Source organism: Zootoca vivipara, chromosome 16 (assembly GCF_963506605.1).
Source record: "Zootoca vivipara chromosome 16, rZooViv1.1, whole genome shotgun sequence".
Classification (NCBI taxonomy): domain Eukaryota; kingdom Metazoa; phylum Chordata; class Lepidosauria; order Squamata; family Lacertidae; genus Zootoca; species Zootoca vivipara.
Window position 1 is genome coordinate 29,316,943 of NC_083291.1, and position 27,767 is coordinate 29,344,709.

Genomic DNA, 27,767 nt, shown 5'->3' on the forward strand with positions numbered 1-27,767 from the left:
GGGGCGGTGGGCGGGATGGAGGGAAGGGAAGACGGAAAGAAAGAAAGAAAAGGCGAAAAAGAAGGAGGGGAGACGGGGAGGAGCTGCGTTTCCCTCCAGCATCCGCGGCCGCCGCCTTCCCAAGCCCACAGAGGGAGAGAGGAAAAGGAGCAAGCAAGCAGCCCGCCGCCTTTTCCCCTTCATAACTCCGGCAGGGCGCCCGAAAAGGAACCAGCAAAGATGGTGAGGGAAGGCCTGTGGGAGAGAGGAGGCTGCGAGGCAAGTTTCCACATCATCCTCCGGCGCAGACTAAGCTTCTCTTTCTTTTTCTTTCTCTCTTTCTCTCTCTCAGTTGCAGCTGTGGAAGAGCCTCGCCGTCGCCGTCCTGGCGGGCACCGTCTTGGGGCTCCTGGCGGAGGTAGGAGATGCGAGGCTGGAGGGAGGGAAGGAGGGAGAGGCCGCCTTCTTGGCGCGGCCAAGCCGGCGCCCCGAGGACCGTTTCAGCCAGGCAGAAAGTACTTCGCTGGGCTTGGGGAGGAAAGGAGGGGCTTTGAATTCCTGAGGCCGGTTTTCGGGAAAGGCGCCCGGCTCCCAGCAGCGCATGCCCGCCTTCCTGAGGGGAAACAAAAGCGGGAAGGGCTGGAGGCGGGTGGGAGAAAATCGGATACTGTACAGTACTCGGGAGGGATTTTTTTCCAGCAAGCAACAACTTTGCAAAAGAGAGTTATAGGCTACAGTGGTACCTTGGTTCTCAAACTTCATCCGTTCTGGAAGAATTCCGTTCAGAAACCAAAGCGTTCCAAAACCAAGGAACGCTTTCCCATAGAAAGGAATGCAAAACGGATTAATCCGTGCCAGGCTTTGGAAAACAACCCCTAAAACAGCAGTTGAACATGAAATTTGCTATCTGACGAGAGCATGGATCCATAAAATATAAGCAACTAGTGGTTTTCAGCCCGTTCAATAACGGGCGCTAGAATCCTGGGGTTCGGAGAAGCGCTTGCGCAGCGCGTCTCCGAACCCTGGGACCTGTCCTTGCTGTCGGTGGCAGGGGGACAGGAACGGAGGAGGAGAAAGCGCTGCTTTCTCCTCCTCCGTTCCTCTCCCGCAGCCGCCGACAGGAAGCAGACATCCCAGGGTTCGGAGAAGCGCTTGCGCAGCGCTTCTCCGAACCCTGGGACCTGTCCTTGCTGTCGGCGGCAGGGGGACAGGAACGGAGGAGGAGAAAGCGCTGCTTTCTCCTCCTCCGTTCCTCTCCCGCAGCCGCCGACAGGAAGCAGACATCCCAGGGTTCGGAGAAGCGCTTGCGCAGCGCTTCTCCGAACCCTGGGACCTGTCCTTGCTGTCGGCGGCAGGGGGACAGGAACGGAGGAGGAGAAAGCGCTGCTTTCTCCTCCTCCGTTCCTCTCCCGCAGCCGCCGACAGGAAGCAGACATCCCAGGGTTCGGAGAAGCGCTTGCGCAGCGCTTCTCCGAACCCTGGGACCTGTCCTTGCTGTCGGCGGCAGGGGGACAGGAACGGAGGAGGAGAAAGCGCTGCTTTCTCCTCCTCCGTTCCTCTCCCGCAGCCGCCGACAGGAAGCAGACATCCCAGGGTTCGGAGAAGCGCTTGCGCAGCGCTTCTCCGAACCCTGGGACCTGTCCTTGCTGTCGGCGGCAGGGGGACAGGAACGGAGGAGGAGAAAGCGCTGCTTTCTCCTCCTCCGTTTCTCTCCCGCAGCCGCCGACAGGAAGGACGCGCGCACTCTCCCCCCCCGCCTCCTCCAACCGCCGCTCCTCACGGCCAGGGAGGGTTGTGAGGAGGCCTTCGCCGGCCTCCACCCTCGCTTTCCTGACGTGCCCTGCAGTGAGGCGGTGTCCGGCGGGAGCGGCGGTTGGAGGAGGCAGAGTGGGGGGAGAGTGCGCGCGCGCGCAGTCTCTGCTGTCCAATCCCTGTATCCCTGGGGCACATGCGCAGTGACCCAGGGACACACGGGACAGCTTGGACGCAGGGACATCTTGGACATTATTATATAGGATAAACGACATACTTGCAGTCACGCAATCAATCAGTAGCTGAACTGGGTTCCACACAGTCACAAAAACAAAAAGAGAGAGCCGCAGCAACGGAAACGTAAAATAAATAGCAAAACCAGACAAACCTCAGTGTAACACTCAAATTGGAAGTGTGGCACTCAAACCGGGAGCGTGGCACTCAGAAATGTAAGCGTAACACTAAAAAAGGAGCACATTCGGCTTCTGAAAAAAGTTTGCAAACCGGAACACTTACTTCTGGGTTTTCAGTGTTTGGGTTCAAAGTTGTTTGAGTACCAAGGGTACCACTGTAGTTATGCTTCCATGTGGAAAAGAAGATGGGTTTCCTTTCTTTTAAGAAACAGCTTTTCTTCTTTCCTTTGGGGGGAAGCAATCCTCAGCTTCACGGTGAGGTGACTTAAAGAGACCTCATGAGCCAAATGAGGTCTCAAAGGTCTCATCAGAAAGTCTTGGCAGTGCCACCACCTCCCTGCTTTTTTAAAAAAAATTGGAAGCCTTGCTAGAGGAGCATCTGCTCCTCCACAAGTATTTTCGCTGGGACTCTTCTCTCTTTCAAAAGCCAAACGTTTTGCTTGACCAGGAATGAAGGAATGGTGTCTGAATCCCCAGAGTTGAAGCCTCCCTGAAAATGAGGTCAGAGGCAAAATATTTGATGATTACGGCTGAGAAATGTGGAAGTGATTTAAAGAAAATAAACTCAAGCTGCTGTGGGCTAGTGGGCAAAAAGGACAGAATATGCATTATGGAAATCGGAGGTCCCTAGTGGGTTGCCCGCTGCCCCTTTTTTTATAGATTAGCTGCAGACGGTGAATTCGGCTCTGGACCGGTAGCAAAACAGAAATAAAGGCTTTCGGTAAAAGGTACCATAATATGACACTGATACCATATGCTCCCCAGTTCTAAGTGATGATATGTTTAAGGGCGCTGCTACCACATTTAGTTTCCTTTGGATAAGAGAAAGCTGGGTACTTGCGTTGTTATTGTAATATTTGTCCTGTCCCCCCTGCAAAAAAAACAACAACTTGCAAACTTATTTAAGTGGAGGAAAACAGGCGCTTCCACCCCCATATTCTACCCCATTCTCAAGTACAGTGGTACCTCTGGTTGTGAACAGGATCCATTCCGGAGGCCCGTCTGCAACATGAAAAGGCCACATCCTGAACAAAGCTGTCAACTTCCGGAATGGAAAATAAGGGATCAGCAGCGGCGCGGCATCGGAAGTCGCTTCTGCGCATGTCCAGATATGTGCAGAAGTGACTTCTGGTGCCGGCTCTGCCCGATTTCCTGTGCCTAGAAGCGACTTCCAGTGCCGGGCTGCCCATGTCCACATGTCTGGGCACCAGAAATCGCTTCTGCGCATGCTCGGGCATGCGCAGAGGCGATTTCCGGCAGCACTCGGCAAGCCAAGTGAGTGAGCAGCCAGCCGGGAGCTGGGACATTTACACAGCTGAGGAGCCTCCCTGGCCGGCAGGAGCTGCTTATAAATCCAGGGGATTTACGGGATATTTTGCAATTCGGGATAACAGCGGGGAACGGATTTAAATACGGAGGTTTCCCACGAAAAACGGGAGAGTTGACAGCTATGATCCTGAAGCGCTGAATCTGCACACGCGTGTGACGCAATTCGGCGCTTCTGCGCATGCGCAAAGTGCGTTTTAGCGCTTCTGCGCATGCGTGCGTGCCGAACCCGGAAGTAACCCGTTCCAGCACTTCCGGGTTCGGCGTGGGATGCAACCTGAGAAGACGTAACCTGCAGCGGGTGTAACATGAGGTATGACTGTAAAAGCTTCTGCAAGTGCCTGGCAGAATATTTTAAAACACAGCTTGAAAAATGATACATGAAAAAACCCAGAATTGTCTATGACATTTCCTTCTGGCTGTTCTTCCATCTTGGGACTCAAGGCAATGGGCACGTGGCTCCCAGAGAGCCTTCTGTCCTGGCATACTTGCTTAGCTTCAGCAAGGAGGTTGACTCATGTGCTTTCAAACTACGCCCTGAGACCAGAGAACACAGCAGAAGAGGAGCCTATAAAAAAGAGGCTATCAGAGTCTGATTAAAAGCATACGGTTTCTAAAACAGGGGTGGGGAACCTGCACCCCTTAGTTGCTGAATTCCAGCTCCCATCATCCTGGTCAGGCTGATGGGAGCTGGAGTCCAGCAACATCTGAAGGGCTGCAGGTTCCCCCATCCCTGATCCAAACTATGGCCCGGGGGCCAGATCCGGCCCAATCGCTTTCTAAATCTGGCCCACGGACGGTCCAGGAATCAGCGTGTTTTTACATGAGTAGAATGTGTCCTTTTATTTAAAATGCATCTCTGGGTTATTCGTTGGGGCATGGGAATTCGTTCATCCCCCCCCCAATATAGTCCAGCCCCCCACAAGGTCTGAGGGACACTGGACTGCTCCCCTGGTGAAAAAGTTTGCTGACCCCTGGCATAGGCAAATAAAAAAGTTTTCACTTGTCACTAGGAAAACTTCTGGCTAGGCACCTGGCAAGGCTCCCTGATGAGAGAACCTAAATTGTCTCCAAAGGGTTAATGACAGCTTTTGCAGGATGCTATTGCTGTGCCATCACAGTGAGTAGGAATGAGCCCTGAGTAAGCATAGGATTCCTCCCGAGCTTTGTTCCTTGTTCAGCATGCCTCCACCTCTGCCGACTTTTTGTCCTATGTCCTGGCAGTGCTCCACTGGCGTAGGTGTAGAGTCTTCTGCCAGTGGAAGAGGGCTGAAATGGCGGTGTGCTTGAGTTCACCATGTGCAGAGGACTTAGGAGTGATACTGATCAGGAGGTGTAACTTGAGAATAAGATCATTCTCTCTGCAAATGTTGGGATTCCTTAGTGCACTCTTAAGTGTGTCTTGCTGGAGAGAGTTTTTCTTGGCCACACTCTCAGATTAATCCAGCAGTCTGGTCTGCTCCGCTGATCACCACAAGCTCCCAAATCGGGGAAATTGTGACACAGAAATGCCTCTAATGTCTTTGAAAGCAAGCAGCTTTTTCACCACTTGGTTTGAGCTGCTTTTGTGCAAAACCTTTCCAGTACGGTATGTAGCCAAGAAAGAATGTGCTACATATTGTGACCTCTTTGGCTGTAATTTGGCAGAAAGGTGCTTAGGAGTCTGGAAAATGTGACAGGTTGTGAGAACTCTTGGCTGTTCCTGAACAGCTCAGGGTGCTGCTGTTGGCAAGGATGGTAATGGCAAGGTGAACAAGAGCGCCTTTGATCAGTAAATTGCTTTATTTGCATAAGAAAAAGGTTTGTAACCAGATACCATATAATCTTCCTGCCAAAGTAATAGTACTCTTATTAAGTACATCAGTTTTTTCATCACATTCATAAAATGGTCAAGAGCACCAGGCTCTGGACCTGCCTTACTGAGCGCAGCTATGTCTGCCTGTTTATGCCTTTGCTAAAATGGAATTGTTTAATCTGCTCTTAAACAGGATGTAGCTTGTAAAGGAAAAGCTCATGCCGCCCATTGTTGGGTTACACTCGCTGGAGCCTTGAGTAGGCAAGCAAACATTGATCAGTGGCTGCAGTGCATGGTGTCTGGACCTGGGTGAACAGTGAGTGTTTCGGGGGAAGGGATTGGGAGAAAGGGAGTGGTGCTCTTCAAATGCTCTTGTTTCAACCTCCCTCCTGCTGTGATGGAGACAATACGTCCCCTGTCCCTGTAGGGAAGTTGCATTGGGACTCTGCGTGTGCAGTGACTGTTCTGTTCTGTGTGGCCAGGCTGTGATGCTGCAAGGGGAAAAGTGCTCATGAAGGCTTGGCTTTCACATCCATGGTTGGAATGGTGGGCCTTGCACTCACCAGCAGAGAGCTTTCCAGCTGACCCTTGCACCTCCGATGTGGAAGAAGCTGATCTCAGCTGCTAAGGGAAGGGAGTATTGCTCCACCAGTACAGTTTGGTCAAGACAAAGTTCTCACATGTATCAAAGAGTTGGTGGAGGGAGAGAGCTCTGCAGCAGTTACACTTTGCAATATCACATCCTCTTGTAAGAAGGAGACAGTTACTAATGCCCTTCTCCTGTTGACCAGTCCCCCTGGCAGCTTTCAGAATCCAGGTCAAGCTCACACAAAGCAGGTCTCTCACCTCCAAGGATCCTGTCTGTCCATTTTCCTGGGCTGTGCAAATAACCACCCAAAGTGGGGGCATGAGCATTAGAAGGGCAGAACAGGGGGGGGAAATCTAAATAAATAAATACAACTGGATAAGCAGGAGCCAAAGTTATATCAAATAACTGACCTCCGTGTCGGCATGCAACTGGACAAATTCATCTGCAAAGTGTCTTACAAATTGGCCACAAAAGGCTACTGAGTGGACCAAGATGTAGCAGGCATGGGCATACCCACTGCGGGGCGGGGGGGCAGCTGCCCCCCTAGAAGTAGGGCGGTAGGTACACCCATGCTTCTCCCCCCCGCCTTCTTCTCGGCGGAGCTTCTGAGGTGACGCCGCTTCGCGGCACAATAGGAGATCGCCGCGGACGGCGGGGACGCGGCTGAAAGCAAACCCCCCCCCCAGGAGCACGGCAGCAGCAGGCCTAACCGCAGAAGCGCGGTGGCACTTCAAAAGACCGGCGGTGGTGGAAACAGGCGTCCCCCGCTCGGAGCTGCAGTGCGGGCTCGAACAAGGCTGCGCGCACCCACTCACAGCTGATTGGCGGGAAGCGCCCGCCCACGCGCACACCGGAGGGAGCACAGCAGCGCGACGGCAAGCCCAGCGGCCACGGAGGCAGCTGCCGGAGGCGAGGGGAGCGGAGCGCACAAACGGTGCACGCCCCTTGGCCAGAAAAGCGCCGCCGCTCCCTTCCCGTCGAGTTGTTTCCTGGGCACACTCCTTCGCTTTGCTTTTCAGTTTCTGTCGGCGCTGCTGCTGCTGCTGTTTTCCTCGCTGTCCAGAGTTTAAGGTGGGGGGGGGTTTCTGTAGCCCCACCCACGTTCCCACTTCGTGGCCCCTCCCCTCCCGTGCCTTGGCCCCGGCCCTGAACGACCATGGCTCCCCCCCCCCTAGATTTGATCCTGGGTATGCCCCTGGTAGCAGGACTTTTGACTGCTTTAAAAAGCTCCATTAGGCAACTCTGTGCAGATGCAATGGCGGCAGAGAAGTGCTATTTCTTCACACCCATCACTACTACAGAGCTCAAACTCATTCCAGGTCTTCCCCAGCACTAAACATCGCCCCACTTGTTTCAGCAGGAACACATCAGTTAGGAGGTAGTTGCAGTGAACAACTGATGGAGGGACAATGCTGCCATCTAGCTGTTTTTCCAAATCAGTTCTCAGACTCCTCCCACATCCTTCGGTGATGCTCCACTGCCATCTTTTGGAGCCTGAGTATCCTGGTCCACCAGACCAAAGCAGGACAGGTATACTGAAGAAGGACATCAAAAACACCAGAGTGATCGGTTCTAGTGACAGAGCAAGATGAGTGCCACAATCCCAGAGTTGTCTGCAACTGGAGCTAATGGTCAGGGTTACCTTTACCTTTTTAAACTTACAGCATAGCCTGTGCAGTCCCATTGCTTTTACAGGTGCAGGATGGACACTGCAACTATGAGATGTCGCTGTGACTAGTCTGCACCCAAGCAAATGTTTATACATTCTTTATACACAAAAAGCAGCATATGCCACTTTGGCCAGGACTTTGCATCACTTCACTTGACCAGATGAGGGCATAGGTGACAAATACCCAAATCTTATAGATAGTCCCCCTTTCTGGGCTCAGAGCCCAGCACCCCAAGCACACAGATAAGGTTAAAGCAAGCCAGTTAGCTTATATCAAAGAAAGTGAATACAAACATATATTCATAAACATTAACATTCTTGCATGGCAGCGAGTTGGACTAGATGATTCTAGGGATCCCTTCCAACTCTACAGTTCTATGATTTTCTATAGGAGCTCATCGTTACAGCAACCACCAGTGAATTGTGGGGCTATCTTGATTACCAAGATGCAGAGCTTCTGGAGCAGTTCACTGTGGGTTCAATGCACTGAGTGAATCTGTAAATGCCTTAACTTCTCCTGTGTGTTAGCAACACATCTTGAATGTGTGTGTGATAGGCAGTTGTGTGCATATGCAGGAATGTGGCTTCCTGTGAATGAAGATGTTCTACTTTAGTTGCCTCCCTGATCCCCTTTTTGTATTTCAGGGTCATTGTCATTGTCATTTTGATCAACACTGTGAGTAAATTTAGTTTTAAAGGTGGTCTTAGGATGCAATCATAACCACATTTATTTGAGAGGGAGCTCCACTGAACACAGTGGAACATACACCTGAGTAAGCATACTTAGGCATGCATTGTTGTGTTGCATGACACACACCTGCCACTAGCGGTTGTGTGTTTGTTGGTTGAAGTGGTAGGTGTCTAACACATGTGAGGTGAGGCTGGATTGCTGGTCTGCTCCTACCTGGCATTAAATGATATAAGGTCTGATCCTGAAGAGCCATACGAAGATGATGCAGGTCCTATGAAGCTCACTGCTGTCTGTCAGGGTTGCAGTGATTATAAAATGGAGGAGAAACTATGTAAGAATAAGATGGTTTGGGGCCAGTTTTCTGGGAAGGCTTCAGAAGAACTGAACTGGAAAACAACTGGTGGGAGGGAAAAACACTTCTGCAGAGTGACCTAAGCCTGCTAAGCCTGCTGCCTGATCTTCACTTCTGTTTCCAGAGTTCTTATATCAGGCTGGAGCTTTTGAGAATATTAAGAATATGCAGATTCAACGTTCTTATGTGACCTTTTACATAAACAATTCGATGCCTTCAGATTGTTCCAAGAGTGGGGTTGTGTTTTGTTTTTTTTAAAAGGCTAGGCATTGATATTAGGTCCTCATTAAAATGTGTTCCGATTTCCTAAGTTTAGCACATGGAATGGTAGATACGGAAAGGGTTTTTTATTTAAGTTCATAGCATTTTAACATTTTAGTAGAGGCACTGCAAGGGGAAGAAGCTTCCAGCATTTGATTTTCCATTGTCTTCGCGGCATTCATGTGTTTAAACCGTTTTGTGCTAGAAAAGTTCCAAAAGCTGCTAAGAGAGGAATAAAAACTTTGCTGTGACTTTCCCTGTACATATTTGCAATATTGCCTCTTAAAGGGCATTCCAATCTGCTGACAGAGTTGGGGAGCTGCATGTTCCACTGTGCTGGATTTTGCAGCTAGATCCTTTTGGGAGGCTCTTGCTCCTTTGAAACAATGGTTTCAGCCCGTGTGACCATGTAACTCTGGTATGCTCCGATTGGCCAACCTCCTGGAGACTTGAGATCTGACTGAATACGCAGCGACCTCTTTCCTCCTGGGGGTGTATTTTGCATTTGGTTTTTGTTAGAAAGTATGAGAGCCAAGAATGCAAGATGTAAGGCGGGTGGAGTTTGTGCTTGGCTGGTCTCGGAAAGTGAAGCAGGGTGGGGAAACATTTATGACAAGCTGGGAAAACATTGTCAGAGTTGGGACATTTTAATACAGAAGCTTTGTTGGGTGCTTAAACTAATAGACTCAAAGCTGTTATTTCCCCTTTGCTCAGATGGTTGTGAAGGGGGTTGGCATTAATGCCAGTCTCCTTGTACTCCAGGTCACAATAACACACACACAACAACACACAGAGATGCACAGACCTGGCCCTTCTGTTTTGAGAGATGGCTCTGAATGAACAATAAAAACTTCCCTGCCTAATTTGAAACGCACACCTTAGTAGCCTTAATACTTTCTGTGGTCACACTAATGCATCTTGGCTCGTGAAATTTTGCTTAGAGAGCAGAGGTTAACTCTGCCGTTTTCTCTGCTTCTCAGACCAACTTGTGCTAATGGGTGGGGAAGCTGTGGTTCTCCAGATGTTGGATGGCAACTCCCTTTAGCCCCAGCCAGCATGGCTGACAACATCTGGAAGGCCACAGCTTCCCCACCCCGACTTACGCTGACTACTTGGCTTGTCATGGCCCATCCTTTCAAAGTGGCCTTTGGCCAACAGGAGTCCACAGCCTAGTGCTTTAACTGCTGTGCTTCCCAATAAATAAAAAAGACATCCTTTGTTTAATTTTAATTTTGAGGAAGATATATTAGGACAGCAGCAGACCAGATTGATGGAAAAGCTGCAACATTTAAAGTTGTGCATGTAACCACGTAGTTTAGAATCTATTTTCTGGCAAAGGCACTGAGAAGGTGTCAATAGCTTTTTGGATTGACACCTGCCTGCTAAAGTCAACAAATCGCCCACAAAGGCCTGTTCAATCTGCTAGTGATCTGTGGCTCTTCTGATATTTCTGGAGCTTTTAAGATCTGTGAGAAAGCAGCAGTTATTGGATGCTGTTTTGTGGTTTTTACCTCTTAATGTTTTTATTTCATTGTTGGCCACCTAGATAACTTTTATTATTAGGCAGGATATCAATGTAGTAGCTAAATAAAAGACACAGTCTTTATCTTAAGGAGGCTTCTCCCCCCACAACAAAATATTTTTTTCTTTTATGCCTTGCAGGAAGAGCCGATGAGCAAATCTAAAATCTGTGCTAATGTCTTCTGTGGGGCTGGCCGGGAGTGTGCTGTGACAGAGAAGAGTGAGCCAACTTGTCTCTGCATTGAGGTAAGCGAAGTCCTGGGACTGCTGAGATCAAAGGCTGATGTCATCCCAAATGTGGAGAACCAGCACACCTAGAGGTGGTGACTGACATGTGCTTCCTCCTGCTTCCTCTATATTACTATGGATTTTCTGCACGTAGGTTTGAGCCTTCTTTCAAGGTACAGTCGTACCTTGGATCCCGAATGCCCTGGGACTTGGACATTTTGGCTCCCGAACACTGCAAACCCGGAAGTGATTGTTCTAGTTTGCGAATGTTCTTTTGGAACCTGAACGTCCGACGGGGCTTCTGTGGCTTCTGATTGGCTGCATGAGATTCCTGCTGCAGCCAATCAGAAGCCACAATTTGGTTTTCGAACGTTTTGGAAGTCGAACGGACTTCCAGAACGGATTCTGTTTGACTTCCAAGGTATGACTTTAGCCCTTTCATTGTAGCAACGTCACATTTCCTGAGCACTTAACATCACATCCTTTTATGCTGCTTCCCTCCAAATCATTTTGGTCTTCTGACTCGTGTGTGGAGTATACCTAGCAAATCGTCATAAGCACCTATTTGATGCAGCCTGTGACTATGATTATCATTATTAGTTGTTGTTTCACTAATGTAGGTTTCCCTAATGTGCATTTGCCCACAATATATGTTGCCCACATTATAGCAGGAAGCAACTGAAGAAGAGGAGGAAGATGTAAATAAGCACAAATGGGGGAGACTAATGCTTTCAGTCCAGTAAATTACACGTAGTGGGGCTTAGTTTTCCAAAAAGGATGAGAAATAAGCAATAAGCCATGGGTAGGCAAACTAAGGCCCGGGGGCCAGATCCGGCCCAATCACCTTCTAAATCCAGCCTGTGGACAGTCTGGGAATCAGTGTTTTTTTACGTGAGTAGAATGTGTCCTTTTATTTAAAATGCATCTCTGGGTTATTTGTGGGGCATAGGAATTCGTTCATTTTTATTTTTAAATATAATCTGGCCCCCCACAAGCTCTGAGGGACAATGGACTGGCCCCTTGCTGAAAAAGTTTGCTGACCCCTGCAATAAGCCAAGACAGGGATAACCAGTGCTTTTTTCCCCTTTAAAAAATGTTTAGGGGTACTCACATTTTGACTCAATAAAATCACCATTTTATAGTACAAATCGAGGAAAATAAATATACTGTATATTCCTGCATATAAGACTATTTTTTAACCCAGGAAAATCTTCTCAAAAGTCGGGGGTCATCTTATACGCCACATCGTATTTCTTATACGGCGAGTATATCCCCAAACTCTATATTTTAACTGGAAAAGTTGGGGGCTGTCTTATACGCCCAGTCGTCTTATACGCCGGAATATACGGTAGTAAATGGACAAAAGTACAAAGATTCACAAAATGTTTAGGGGTATGCATCCCCCCCAGAAAAAAAGCACTGGGGATAGCTAAAGGCTTTGTGGAAGATTTGAGGAGGGATTTGAAGAATGAGAGGGCAGGCGTCTTCTAATCAGGGAAGAAAAGCACTCGGCAACAGTGTATGCATATGATTTTATCCTGTATGTCACTTGCCCTATTCAGGCCCTCCCTGAATTAGTTTAAGAATTCATGAGCATTGGGACCATAGCTGCCAAGTCTCCCGTATTCCCCGGGAAACCCCCGTTTTTCCAGCTGTTCCCAGCCGAAAAAACAGATTTTTTTGTTTTTCCCCGGTTTATTCTGGTGCGGCGGCCATGTTGGAACTGGGCGAAGCATGCTCAGAAGCGACTTTTGATGCTGCTTTGCCCAGTTCCAAAACGGCTGCAGCGCGACTTCTGGTGCGGTGGCCATTTTGGAACAGGGCAGAGCAGCATCAAAAGTAGCTTCTGAGCATGCTCCGCCCATTTCCAAAATGGCGGCAGCGCTACTTCCGGTCTGCTACTTCCGGTCCAGTCCCTTATTTCTCAGGCCGGAACTTGACAGCTATGGTTGGGACAAACTTAGACTGTAAAGTTAATCTCATCAAAACTTAGACATGCCTGGATCCTTTGTTTCTGTTTGTTGATGAATTATTCATTTGTGCATTGTAACCCTTGATCTGATTACATTTCCCCACTGTGGTGCCAATCCAAATTGGACCCCACATGTCTGCTATTTGTAGTGGGTGGGGAAGTTCCCACTATTCAGGAAGGAAAATCCTGCACTCAGGGGCAAACTGTGATTCACTGAAATGTGTATCGCCTGTGTGAAAGTGCTTATCTTTATGCCCTGTGTGTCTCCTTCCACCTTTAGAGCCTAGTTACATTAGATCTGTCTTTTTGTTGCTGTTGCAGAGATGCAAGCCTCACAAAAGGCCAGTTTGTGGCAGCAACGGCAAGACATACCTGAACCATTGTGAGCTGCATCGTGATGCTTGCCTCACTGGCTCCAAAATTCAGGTGGACTATGATGGCCACTGCAAAGGTAAGTCAGATCCTTGGGGAGGGATATCTTTGGAAACAACTCCTACTCCGTAAGACTGAGGCTAGAGGACATTAGAATTCAATCTAGGCTTGGGAATTCTGGCACCAGATATCCATTTTGGTTTTTCAAAGGCACATGACTTAATGTGCCACAACATTCCATGCCTGTTTCCACTGAATATTGCTGCTAAAGAGTGCCACTTCTTGTGTCGGGTGGCCCCAGAGCTGAGGGCAACAGAGCAAGGAGCCAGTTGCCACTGTGACATTAGACGTTTGGCGCAACCCATTACAGTGCAGCCCTGACTGTGGGGCACTACGGTGAAAAAAACATTGTTCTCTGGTCTTGTGAGACAGAATAGTAACAAGGAAATAGAGGAAGATATGGGAAGTAATGTCAATAGTAGGTGGAATTTACAATCTGTAGTCAGCTGTCAGAGACATGGCCCACAGAGGGGAATATGGCAGAGGGGGAGAGAAAGAGGCAGAGGAAAACAGAAGGCTGCCTGACACTTCCCAAAGGAACACTGAGATGCAGGAGCAGGAGGCAGGTGGTAGTAGGGGGTTGGATTCAACTCCAGAGGAGGAGGAATTGGCTGCACCTGAGTCTCCCAGAAGTAGGCGGAGCAAGCAATTACAGCAAAGGAAGACCAGCTGGAAGCGGGGGCGGGCTCTGCATATATCTGGCCTTAGACGGGGCTGGAGGCCAGTTGAGTCAACTGACTCTGATAGTGATGAATGAACTGTGGAAGAATCTGTTTGCTTGTAAGCCTGTAATTGCCAAATAAAGCTAAAGGAGTTAAACTGCCAGCTTGCTGTGTCGTGTGTGAGAGATATGCTAAACCTAACATCAGCCATACCAGGGATGATTTCCTTGGAGCTTGGCTGAGTGTTTGGAGGCTGAACTCGGGTGGAAGAAATGGAAGTGGGAGCCCTAGATGAACAGCTGTATATGTTACTGAGTCCTGCCACATGAATGTTCCTTGCAATACTGCAAGGGACAAACTATGTTCGTTTACAATACTTGTATTTCCACCTGACCTCCAGTGCAGCTGACAGTAAGTGGGAAAACACATCACCATCATGTTCCAAAATCAAAAGTTGGGCAATAATTTTAATGGGGGTCAACCAAAATGTCAAGAAAAGGATGTTAAACTTTTGAGTAGTTTACTCAAGGGTTGCCAGTGCAGTGCCACGTAAGCACCATTGCACTCTAGGCAAGACACCCAGACTCTGAACTAAGGCGGTGGGTGAGTGGGTGGGTGGGTGGGTGGGTGGGGGAAGCCCTATTGCACAAGGAGAACTTATTGAATTGATGGGATGGGTTAGTTGAATACTGCCCCCCTACCCCCTGCAATGTCTAGGGGAGATATGAGATGTACTTCAGGAAAACCATAGATGGTTACAGTACCTTCAACCTGAAGTTTTCTTATTTCTTCCTGTAAATAGAGAAGAAGCCAGAGAACTCCGCTGCAAGTCCAGGTAAATATGCCTTTGCCTGTGCTGTGCAATCTGTGGGCTGTTCCTCATGTTACATTTGTTCAATATAGGTCAAAGGAAGAGTGTCCGAATGCCCTTCAAGTGCAGATCCTGTCTGGAATAGTGTTTACAGAGTGGAACTTCTATATCCCAACTGGTTATGAGTCACCTTCCTCATTGCCTCTTTTAACATATTGTTAATATCTCACTCATGGGCATGACACTCTTCTCACGAAAGTGGTTAAGCTACATTCTATATCTTGAGCCACAGTGTTTACTTCATGTGCAAGATTCAAAGATAAGGGAATTTGTGTCTCTCCCCCCCCCCCAATTTACCTTTTCTTTTCTGTTTTTAGTCTCAGTTCAATTGCAGTTGGCTACTGTGCCTTACCAGGCTAATAATAAGAAACAATAATAGAAATGTGCCAAGTAGAATGTGAAAAATGAAGCCTAGCTGGTTAACTGAGGATCAGTGGAGAATGGCAAAAGAGATTTTGCCTTCTGTCTGCTCCTGAACTGTCACCTTTAATTTTCTGGATTACCAGACTGAAGAAATAAAACATAGCATTTATTTTGTTCATCTTTCCCATTGAAAATAGCACTGTGCATAATCAATGGTAGTTTCTCATGTGTCTCAACAGCAGAGGAAAATAAACGTGGCCTATCACTCCACAAGCTGGGAGACTTGGGAGTCTGCTGATTTCTGATCCATTTTCCACTGGAGATGAAGAGAAGTTGCTTTGCTTCTTGCCTGCCATCTAGCTGCCTCCCCCACTTTCAATTCATTGTATCTCTCTGACATTCCTGGTCCAACTCTCCCCTTTTCTTGTCACTCAATAGTTGTCTGTTACCAGACTGACCGAGACGAACTCCGGCGTCGTGTCATCCAGTGGCTTGAAACTGAGATCATTCCTGATGGCTGGTTCTCTAAAGGCAACAACTACACTGAAATCCTAGACAAGTACTTCAAGGTACAGATGGCAGGAAAAGAAAAATAAAAAACGGTGAACTGATGGAAGAGGTGGTTAGAGATTTGCTTCATAGTATTAGTGTGAACTTTCCTGAATCACTAATTTGTTTCGCAAACTAGCTTGTGAATATTCTACATTCTCACCTCTGCCTTGAGCCTTCACTTACTTTTCTATATTTACAAAAGAGATATGATCAGCTTATAAGGCTTCTATAACAAACCCTACATTAGATCTTCTAGCAGCCTTCAATCACGATGGTAAATGAATGAGAAATTGTCAAGTAAACACTTGGCTAATTCAGAAGATAAAACAGCTTTGTGGAGAGTCACTATCACCATATTATAGACTATTCTGGTCTGTATATTCATGTGGGATAAAATATTATTTCTCAACAAAACAATTATGCCTGATTTGCAGATAAATGTGCAAGACTTAGCTTAATAGACAACAGCGGGCCGTGTGTGTGTGTCAAGTATAATTCAGTCTCCCACACAATCTAAAAATAACAAACAGTGTTGGGACCCTTTCAATTAGACAGAAAATTAAGCAGCTTACTATGGAAAAAAACTGTAGAGGTCTGAGGCAGCGAAGTCAAGCTAATCAGATTTGGGAGAGAATTTGTTCCCCACTGCACATAAGGCTTTCATTCATTCACACCTGAACATGAGCAAGTTGTATCCAGCAAGTCATCCCCCTAAAAGGAAAGCGTAAAGCTGTAGTCTCTAAACTTCAGTGGACAGCAGTGCCAACTTGAATAAAATATTGTGGGGAAGCCCTGCCCTGCACAATCAACCACATGACTCAGTGCACACATCCCATTTGTATGGGGATGCCAATCAACTATGTGGAGGGCCAGCCCCCCTCAAATATTTTATTGTGGGGTCCGAAGCCCCCACAGCCCCCTAGGTGTTGACTCCTATGGTGGCCAGTATGGCCATATAATACTTGTATGTTGTCTCAATTACAGTTGAGCTGATTAAGGTACTTGACAAATAAAGATCAAGCAGCAGTGGGTGGCGAAGCGAGGCTGTGCCACTCACCTGACTGCTGTTTGGCTGAGTCCTTGCAGCGTAGCCAGATGGAGAAAGGGAGCAATGTGATGGCAGCTGGATTGTCAGAGACACCAGACTGAGGATGGCAGCTCTGAAGAAGAATGGTGGGAACCTCCCCCTCTTCCTGCTCCTGACCAGGATCTTGAAGCTGCTCAGGAACAGTGGAGCAGTATTGATTTAGAGAATTGGTTTGCAGAGGGACATAGTTCGGAAAACAACAGCTGGGAAAAGCTGAGTGAGGAACAGCTAGAAGAAGCAGAACAGGAAGAGAGAGAGATAACTGACTCCCCTTTGCTAGAGAATGTCCAGCCTCTCTCTTCAAGGGCAAGGAGAGCTGATAAGGTTGCTATGCAGAGGGCACAGTGGTTGCAAAATCAGGTTGCAAGAAGGGGAAGTGACGATGACTGTGGGGGGGAGGAGGAGGAAAACTTAATTGGGGAGCACCTTCGCTCCGAGAATGGCTGCTGTGTTCTTTTGCTGTGATCATTAAACACTCTTAAACTGGTAAGAGACTCTAATTGCTTTGTTCTGCTGATGCACGGCCAAAGCAGGGAAGGAAGCCATTTCTCCGAAGCCTGACATGGATGGTCACAGAACAAACACACTGGTGGAGTCACTCCAGTGTTCCTCCTAGTGCACTGACACCACACTAGCCTTCCCACCACTATGCTCCTCCCCTCTGCAGTGGAGGTCAGGTGAGCAACACAGCCCTTCCATGTCATCCACTGCTACATTCAAGTGAACAAGTAGTGGAAGTTGTGAAAGGAAATAGCTAATGGTCCATAGAAGCAGCGCTGTTGTTCTCAGCCTTTCTTGCATGCTGCTTTGTACTTCTGTAGAATTTCGACGATGGGGATTCTCGCCTGGATTCCAGTGAGTTCCTGAAGTTTGTGGAACAAAATGAGACAGCGGTCAACATCACCACCTATGTGAATCAAGAGACCAACAAGTTGCTCAGGTAGCTTGGGGCAGAAATCAAAGCGAATGAGATTCAAACTACAAATGGCACTTGGTTTCGTGATTCTTTCTCCTGATCAAATTGGGACCTGTTGCAGATCTAATTAGGCCCACAGTCTGCCCCTGCTTTACAGGAACGCAAGCAAAAACAGTACGCTGTTAGCTTGTACATATCACAGGGTGGTTCTAGTCATGATCTGGAATCCTGCTGATTCAAACAGTAGACAAATCTATCAGAAAGCTCCCGTTCTTGTCCTTTGCCAGGCAAAAAACCTTGTCACCTACTGTATGTTTTTAAAGCAGCAAGACTAATGACCAAGTATTTGAACCTAACCCTACATTCCTGTTCTTCTGCATTTGCCTGGAAAAGTGTTTAGTAACTGCCAGTGATGATTGTGGAACTTGTCAAGTTACCCGAGAAGGAATAGTTGGTCATGTTTAGACCATAGGAAGAATCAGCAGCCATTGAATGCCGATAATCTGGTGGGCTGCTTCACATGGTCAGAAAATTCCAGTGAAACGATTAGACAACATTTCACTGTAAACATGTTAGCTATTCCTGCTTTGCTGTGTTTTCTTCTAGGCTGATGCTTGTATTTTTTTGTGTTTCTTGCAGGGGACTCTGCGTAGATGCCCTCATTGAGCTCTCTGATGAGAATGCTGACTGGAAGCTTAGCTTCAATGAATTTTTGAAATGCCTCAATCCAGCCTTCAACCCACCAGAAAAAAGTAGGAACACCTTGTCTGCACAGAGAGAGATTGAGGTTCCTAAAAGAGCAGAAAGATTGAGGGGTGGAAATGTGTCTCAAAAACCAGACAGTGTCTTATCAACCTGTCTCTGATTAGTCATTAATCTTTAGTCTGCTCTATCATTACCCATATGTTATAAGCCACATATCACAGTAAGCCACAGGTTTCATATACAGTACATTGAGACCATATTCCATTCTCTGTGATCTTTCTAGAATGTGCCCTGGAAGATGAAACATATGAAGATGGAGCAGAGACCCAAGTGGAGTGTAACCGTTGTGTCTGTGCCTGTGGGAATTGGGTGTGTACTGCCATGACCTGTGAAGGTATGTCGACCAAGGAAATCTTGGATCTTTTTAGAACACTATTTCTTCCTCAGAGGAAAGAAATGTGATATCTTGACCATTGGCTTCTTGCTCTAAGCATTTGAATGCAGAAGGAGTTCCAGATCAAAATCCCATGAACCATCCTTGGTCTGGGATCAGTTATTTTATAACCTGGAAATCGGGAAATGTTGTTTTCATGATAGAAGAGACCTTTCTCCCAATACCCAATATACTATTCTCAATATGCCATTTTCCCAGTACCCAATATACTCCCAATGTACTATTCTGGTCACTTCAGTTCTGGGGACTACTTGGGCATTATTTATTTGAAGGCATCAGAGGACCATGGGAATTGGTTCAAGTGAATGGAATCCATTCCGGAAGTCCGTTTGACTTACAAAACGTTTGGAAACCAAAGTACGGCTTCTGATTGGCTGCAGGAAGCTCTTGCAGCCAATCGGAAGCCCCGTCGGACGTTCGGCTTCCAAAGATAGTTTGCAAACCGGAACAGTCACTTCTGGTTTTGCAGTGTTCGGGAGCCAAAATGTTCGAGAACTAAGCTGTTCGAAAACCAAGGTGCAACTGTATTATTGTATCCAGAGATGAAAACCTGTTCCTCTTTTACCCCAGGAACCCTCATGCAAAATTAGGTTACACTATCTTAGGAGGAGCTCCAATGCACAGCAAAGAGATAAACAAGCAGCTTTCCAAATATTTAGTAAATGTAAACATGACTCTTATCTGAGATTGTAATTTGTATCAAAAGAAAGTTCTGAAAAGCCAAATGTCAATTTAGTACTGCCAGATGGAAACCAGGGAGAACAAAGGAAATGGGGTGAGTGGAAAGACCGATCCCACTGTCTACTCCACATTACAAAATAGAAATATGTCCACCCTTCCATGAGAGGAAAACAAATTATGGCAACACTAAAAACTTGGGTGAGCAAAAGCGGAGAGGCTGTTTGCTCTTTTGTTCCACCCTTCAATAATAACCACAGATGCATTTGGTTTGACTCTGATTTTGTTTGTTTGTTACATTTCTTGGGATTACATGAAATTATTGATCTTGACCTGTGACCTTGCCTGTACCCTCAGGGTGGTCCATTTCCCCTAGGCTGCCCATGGCAGATGAAGGCCCAGCATACACTGTGGAGGGTCCAGGGTGCAAGCAATTCCTTTTGGGAGCTAGAGGCCAACATGTCTTGTGAGAAAGGAGAAATTTCCTGAGAAACTTTGCTGTTCACAGCCATGCATATGGCTGAAGGAAGTGGGAGCTTGTGCCTTTGTTCAGCCAAAGCTGAGGAGGACATGGGTGAATTTAAACCACTTACCCTCTAGATCTTTGTCCTGTTGTCTTTGTCCATGGAGTTTTCTTGGCAAAATACTGGAGTGGTTTGCCAGTTCCTTCTCCAGATGGATCACATTTAGTCTCAACTCTCAGCTTTGAACTGTCCGTCTTGGGTGGCCCTGCACGGCATAGCTCATAGCTTCTCTGAGTTATTCAAGCCCCTTCAAGGCAGTGAACCATGAAGGATCCACTGGCCACAGGTCCCGTCACCTCCTGGCAAATAGAAGGGGAAGAAATGGAGGCAGTGAGAGATTTGACTTTCTTGGGTTCCATGATCACTGCAGATGGTGACAGCAGTCCCAAAATTAAAAGATGCCTGCTTCTTGGGAGAAAAGCAATGACAAACTTAGAAAGCATCTTAAAAAGCAGAGACATCACCTTGCCAACAAAGGTCCGTATAGTTAAAGCTATGGTTTTCCCAGTAGTGATGTATGGAAGTGAGAGCTGGACCATAAAGTAGGCTGATTGCCAAAGAATTGATGCTTTTGAATTATGGTGCTGGAGGAGACTCTTGAGAGTCCTATGGACTGCAAGAAGATCAAACCTATCCATTCTGAAGGAAATAATCCCTGAGTGCTCACTGGAAGGACAGATCCTGAAGCTGAGGCTCCAATACTTTAGCCACCTCATGAGGAGAGAAGACTCCCTGGAAAAGACCTTGATGCTGGGAAAGATGGAGGGCACAAGGAGAAGGGGACGACAGAGGACGAAATGGTTGGACAGTGTTCTTGAAGCTACAAACATGAGTTTGACCAAACTGCGGGAGGCAGTGGAAGACAGGAGTGCCTGGCGTGCTATGGTCCATGGGGTCACGAAGAGTCGGACACGACTAAAGAACTAAACAACAACAACAACCCTCTAGATCTAAGGCCAGGAGAGCAATTGGGAAGCTTGAAGAACTGAACAGGCAGGATAAACAGACGCTGCAACGCTGCTGGCCAGGAGGGGGCACAACAAAGCGACAATAAACTCTGTACAGTAATCTAATTAGAAAGTCTGCACTGCAGTGTTGCCTTTGATCATCTTAAAATTTGCATTTATTCAGCTGCCCAAACCCCAGCTCCTTTTGGATGGCATCTTATTATTATGCGAGGAGAGTCCCTTTTATTATGTTTCCTCTTACTGATCCCTTTATAAGGGCGCCTCCACTTAGGCAAACTAGGCCATCGCCTAGGGCGCCGAAATGGAGGGGGCGCTGTCGAGCCTGCCCGTCACCGCCCGCGCTGCCGGCACCTCCACGTGCGTTGACGGAGCCTGGCGGGCGGCTGCTTGGCTCCGCCCCTGAAATGGAGGGGGCGCTGGCGAGCCTGCCCGCCAGCACCGCGCTCACAGCGCACTTCCCCAGGCAAAGAGACCCGCAATCATGGCGGCGGGTCTCTTTGCCCGGGGAAGTGCGCTGAGCCTCCGGTCGCCGCCGCGGGTCTCTTTGCCCGGGGAAGTGCGCTGAGCTCTGGCAGCGGCCGGAGGTTCAGCGCACTTCCCCGGGCAAAGAGACCCGCGTCCATGGCGGCGGGTCTCTTTGCCCGGGGAAGTGCGTTGAGCCTCCGGTCGCCGCCGCCGCTTCGCCCCCTCACAGCGGCAGGGTGCACTTCACCCCCTCTCAGCGCACCTCCCCGGGCAAAGAGACCCGAGACCCGCAGCGGCAGCGCTGTGACGGCACTGCCGCCGCAAGTCTCTTTGCCCGGGGAAGTGCGCTGAGCGTCCAGTCGCCGCCGCCTCGCCCCCTCACAGCGCTGCCGCCGTCGCCACAGCCAAGCTCGGGGAAGAGGATTAGGCAGTATTGGCCCCAAGCGGCGGTGGTGGCTGCGAGGGAGCATCCCGCCTTCGCCTCTCCATGGCTTCCTCGCTTGGGCAGCCCGTCCCGCAGTGGCTGCGAGGAAACAGGCAGGAGGAAGAGGAGGAGGCGGAGGAGAAGGAGAGGATCAACTGTTTTTTTGTTCTTGTTTTTTCTACTTTTTTATTTTCTTCTACTTTTTTATTTTTTCCTATTTTTTATTTTTCTATTTTCTATTTTTCTTCTATTTTTTCTATTTTCTATTTTTTCTATTTTATTTTTTATTAATGGGGGGGGGGGGCGCCAGAAGGTGATCTTGCCTAGGGCGCAAAAAACCCTAGCACCGGCCCTGTATAATGGGGAGAACTCCAGCTCTTTTTTTGTTTTAGTCTTGTAACCATTCCTTCTGCCTCTCTTTGAATCTCACTATATGCCAGGCATAAAACTGATGATCTGCCTTTCCTTCATCATGTTTTAAACCAGTGACAGTACTTTTACCTCTCAGTCTTTGACTGGCCCATTCAATTTTCTCACTAACTGTTGCTGAAAAAGGTCTAACAGGATGACAGGCTGCCATGATGAGCTCATCAGCGAGAATTTTAAGTGATTGTACCAAGTAGTAAGCAATTGCACCAAATGGCAAACGGGGTCTAGTAGTGTGCTACTGTCTTACCTAAAGATTGTGACAAGCCTGGGAAGGTTATGTGAATGGTTTCAAGATACTTACCAAAGGGGGTGGGGATGAGGGAAGAGAATGAGATGAATTGGTTTCATCATTAGTTCTTGGGTACATTAAGGAAGTTCATTTCAGTATTATTGCTGCTTACGCCAGGATTCTGTAGCTCCTGCAAAGACCACGAGTGGGCAGTTGGAATTGGGTTTTTGCAAAGGTTAGACTAATTTGGTGGTGTGTCTATGGATTTCACCTTGAACATCCCTATCATATGATATGTATGGAGATATTTCTAAGCCAATTTCTTTCTCCTTGCTAGTATATAACCTCAGTGGTTTCTGTCTTTTCGTCAACAGAGCCAACACTTTGTGTTAAATTTGATGTGGTGGTAGAACGTGCTCTGATTCTACCTCTTTGCCTTGAATTTCCTAAACACTGTACTCTGCCAACTGTGACAGTTGTGTAATCTACTTATCCTTGTAGGCAAGAACCAGAAAGTGCCTTCTGAAGGGCAGCAGCCTGAAGATAAGATGACTGAAGAAGAACTGGCCAGATATGTTCAGGAACTGCAAAAGCATCAGGTCAGAAGGGGACTGTAGATTTCTTTGCCTTGCAAACATGCTGGCTATATATTTATTTCTATAGGTCTTTTTGCTGAACAGCTATAAGATTCTGTTCCTATTGGAGGCTGCTGAGAATAACTAGGGATACAACATAACTCGAGTCAGTTTTGTTTGAGCGACTTGCCTGGTCACCAAAGTCAAGAAGGAATTTTATGCAGGCAGATGGACAGAACCTCATGCCCTAAGCCTGTGTCCGCACTAGAGCTTTAACACATAAACGAGTCACTGTTTACATGTGGTACATTTGTGCACCTTTGTCCACACATACGGTAAGCACTTCCCAGGCCCGGCTCTAGGGGTAGTCTCAGTGGCGCGGGGCTGGCAGGAGGGCGCTGTGTGGCAAAGCCGTGCGAAAGCCATGCTGCGCGCTTCAACCGCCCACCAGGGTGGGGGCGCTGGAGGGATCTCTGCGCCAGGGCGCCCGACCGTCTTGAGACGGGCCTGGCACTTCCAGTTTTATGTCTCCAAAATCCATTTTTATGTATCTTGTCAACACTAGTGGGCAGTGTTTGTGTTGTGTTTTATAATTATTAATACTACTACTATGCAGGTGGCGCTGTGGGTTAAACCACAGAGCCTAGGGCTTGCTAATCAGAAGGCGGTTCGAATCCCTGTGATGGGGTGAGCTCCCGTTGCTCGGTCCCAGCTCCTGCCAACCTAGCAGTTCGAAAGCACGTCAAAGTGCAAGTAGATAAATAGGGACCGCTACAGCGGGAAGGTAAATGGGTTTCCGTGTGCTGCTCTGGTTCGCCAGAAGCGGCTTTGTCATGCTGGCCACATGACCTGGAAGCTGTACGCTGGCTCCCTTGGCCAATAATGCGAGATGAGCGCGCAACCCCAGAGTCGGTCACGACTGGACCTAATGGTCAGGGGTCCCTTTACCTTTACTACTACTACTACTACTATTTATTAAATTTGTATACCGTCCTTCATCTGAAGATAACAAGGCATTTCACAATATAAAAAAGAGAACACAAAACACATAATAAAACAAGAACAAGAACAAACCAATAACCCTCTTTTGCAAACACATTTAAATGGCCGTTGAATGTTCAGTCAGCCTAAGCCTAAGAGAAACATTGTCACCTGGTGCCTAAAGATATGTAATGAAGGTGCCAGGTGAGCCTCTCTGGGGATAGCATCCCACAAATCGAGTGGCCCTGAGTACTAGTGTTACAAGAGAAGTGAAAACTTCCCTCAAGCGGGCCTTTGCAGATGATTCATAGTTAAACATAATTGGGGCGGGGGACAGATTCCCGGTCACATAGACAAATACTCAAATCAGAAGTGTGATTCTGGGTCCTGAAACAGCAGTTCTGGAACTGAAACATTTAAATATTTGTTCCAGCCCCATATTCAGCATGTTTTCATCCCAGACAGATCTTAGTGGGGTGGGGGAAGAACTGTGTCCTGTTGTTAATATAAGAACTGAGTATATAAAGTGGACCAGATAAGTAGGTTTTTCTTTCTGTGGGCACCCTATCCTGGCACCAGCTTGTGAAATCACAGTGCGACCAATAGATTCCTCTCCTTTTCCTTTCCAGGAGACATCTGAGAAGACCAAGCGAACGACCACCAAAGAGATGTAAGCGAAACGGGCAAGTGGAAGATGCCTGGAGCCGGTGTGTGTTCCCTGACTCACCCACCAGTCTTCCTTCAGTGCTGATTTCAATATGCAAATATATGTAGGACTTGTTGCCCAGTCACAGATATTTACATTGTATAGCAATGGGGGGGGGGGCAAAGGAAAAAAAAGGTTCTTTTAAAATTTAAGAGAAACCCCTCTGTATCATGGTTTGTTTTTTACAATGAGGAAAGGAACTGAACTGAGGGCATTAGTGAGGGCCACAAATAATTCCAGCTCTGGAACTTAGGGTGTAGCATCCCTAACACCTGAGCTCATATCATGTGTGGGATCTTGCTACCTCTCTTGAGTTTTGCTGATAGCCTAAAAGCTACGACCATAACTTCAGGGACTTGGAAAGGAAGTGCCTATGGCTAAGCATGTATTGCATGGGATATTGCTACGCCTCATGATCTTGATCACTGGCTTTTCTGTTTTCACACATGAACAACTTTTGTCCTGTCTTCCCTTTCCTGTCCATACTCTGCTCCCAAAGAATAACTGGCCGTTCAGACTGGTTTACTGTGCCTGTGTAAGGGGGTTTCCTGGTGAACACAGACCAAATCTCTGCCAGAAGCCAGATAGCCCAGTGCATTGAGTTCCAAAGTGACCTCATTTTCTTTCCCTCTCTCTTTGCAAAGGTGCTACAGTATATTTTCTTATCACACTCTTACACTGATTCTTCTTTTTTTAAGTAATGACTTTTAACTGAGCTTTTTGTATCTTTGATTTATAGATATTGTTTATAGTTACTGAAAAATGCTGTACTTCTGGTTCATGCTTTGTATTATAGCTGCATGTATCAAAGAAGTCAAATCAGTGCAGCACACGGAGGGGCTCAGAGCATACGGGGCCCGTCTGGATTTGATATTTTCAGCATCCTTTATGGTAAAGAGCCCTTAGTTCATGTATGAATAGAGCTGGATAGGGTTTTCAAAGGAGACTGTCTCCCTTCCTTCAAGGAAGGGAAGAATTATTCACTTCAGGAAGAATTCAGGAAGAATTGAAGGCCAATCCCGTTACATTAAATGGAAGAAAATATTACGTCAGGCAAAACATGTATAAGTTCTCATCAGGCTATGGAAGCAATTTTGGAACTCCAGTCACTAAGATGTGTAAGTTCCCGGTGCTTCTTTACTTAGGGACTGGTTCTGTAATTTCCAAAAGGACACTTGCACAGCTGGAGTATCCAAGCAGGTTGCTGATTGAGTGCTGACACAACTTTTTCCATGCAGTGAAAGGAAAGAACCTCCATCAAGGGAGGGAAGTGAAACACCAAGTAAAGGAAGGAGAATATGCAAACCCATAAATACATTGCATTTGTTGGTGTGATACCAGAGACTGTTCCATGCTATTTAGGAATTTTGGCAATAAAATCAGGGGACTCAATCTCCCCGCAGTGGTATAGTAAACATCAGAAGCATTGTTGTTTGTGCCAAAAAAAATTCCAATAACCATGATCGTGCTATTTGTCTACACTTATTCCATCCCCTGAAAGCATAATCCCAGTATCCCACAATTTAAAAATCTACTAGCTGTCCCTTTCAGCCTGAAGTTAAGGGCATTTTACTGTGCCATTTTAACCGCTAGGGTCTTCACAGGGCAGGAAGTTCCAGAGCAAAGGAGTAAATGGAGCTGTGCCTTGGTTGTTTGCCATTTTAGACTTGGTGCACAGATAGTACACTGAAGATAGACGTTTTGGTAAATCCCATAGATTAGGAAAAGAGAAACTGGAGACAAATCTTAAGTATGCCACTTCAAGCTTTATAGGTCAATACCAACATCTTAAGCAACACCTAGAAGACTATGGAGAGCTAGTGCAAGTGCTGGAGCACCAATGTACTACATATAGCCATAGGTTGTTGGTAGGGCACATGCTTGGTATGCAGAAGACACAAGCACAGTATGGATCTTTTCCCAAACTGCCACGCTACGAAAAAAGAAGAAAATTAACAGAATCCATGAGCGACCCAATTGTGAACTGCGAAAGAAAGAAAGAAGGGTATTTTTGAAAAAGCTAGCATCCACCCAACACAGGATGGGTGAATCAGACCATTGGTCCAGCTTGCTCATGGGTAGGCAAACTAAGGCCCGGGGGCTGGATCCAGCCCAGTCGCCTTCTAAATCCAGCCCGGGGATGGTCCGGGAATCAGTGTGTTTTTACATTAGTAGAATGTGTGCTTTTTAAAAAAAATACATCTCTGGGTGATTTGTGGGGCATAGGAAGTCATTCATTTTGTTTGTTTTTTCAAAATATAGTCCTGCCTCCCACAAGGTCTGAGGGACAGTGGACTGGCTCACTGCTGAAAAAGTTTGCTGACCCCTGAGCTAGCTCCTGGGCTGTCTTCCTCCTATCTGATCCTTTTAACTAGAGATGCTGCAGATTGAACCTGCCGCTTTCTGCATGCAAAGCAAGGACTCTACCACTGCTGTGCCCCATCCCCCTTATCCTGAGCCAGACCAAGGCTTCATTTCCCTCAGAACTGTCTGCTTTGGAACTGCAACACTGAAGAGGACAATCAGGTTTAATTGCTAGTTGTCCTGAAACTTCAGAGATGAAGGGCAGCTTGGTCTGCCCCCATCTGTGAGTCGGAAGGCTGGTGGGTGTGTGGGTGTGAATTGCTTTTTTGTATTACTACAACCTGCTGCTTGTAAGTGAGAGCTGGACCATAAAGAAGGATTGATGCTTTTGAATTATGGTGCTGGAGGAGACTCGTGAGCAGGCATCCCCAAACTTTGGCCCTCCAGATGCTTTGGACTACAATTCCCATCTTCCCCAACCACTGGGCCTGTTAGCTACGGATAATGGGAGTTGTAACCCAAAACATCTGGAGGGCCGCAGTTTGGGGATGCCTGCTCTTGAGAGTCCCATGGACTGCAAGAAGATCTCCATTCTGAAGGAAATCAGCCCTGAGTGCTCACTGGAAGGACAGATCCTGAAGCTGAGGCTCCAATACTTTGGCCACCTCGTGAGAAGAGAAGACTCCCTGGAAAAGACCCTGATGCTGGGAAAGATTGAGGGCACAAGGAGAAGGGGATGGCAGAGGACAAGATGGTTGGACAGTGTTCTCAAAGCTACCAACATGAGTTTGACCAAACTGCGGGAGGCAGTGGAAGACAGGAGTGCCTGGCGTGCTCTGGTCCATGGGGTCATGAAGAGTCGGACACTACTAAACAACAACAACAAAATTGCTT

At 47.4% G+C, this 27,767-nt stretch overlaps 1 protein-coding gene across 1 annotated transcript; it reads left to right on the forward strand.

Annotated features, from left to right (window-relative positions):
• On the forward strand, positions 1 to 25,992 carry FSTL1 (follistatin like 1). The gene is made up of 11 exons (XM_035141235.2): positions 1 to 222; positions 332 to 397; positions 10,490 to 10,594; positions 12,870 to 12,999; positions 14,445 to 14,477; positions 15,315 to 15,445; positions 17,337 to 17,455; positions 18,071 to 18,183; positions 18,420 to 18,530; positions 22,809 to 22,906; positions 24,493 to 25,992. Exons 1-11 carry the CDS (start codon positions 16 to 18, stop codon positions 24,535 to 24,537), a joined length of 1,158 nt encoding a protein of 385 aa, XP_034997126.2. The 5' UTR covers positions 1 to 15; the 3' UTR covers positions 24,538 to 25,992.
• Positions 25,993 to 27,767: the final 1,775 nt, after the last annotated feature.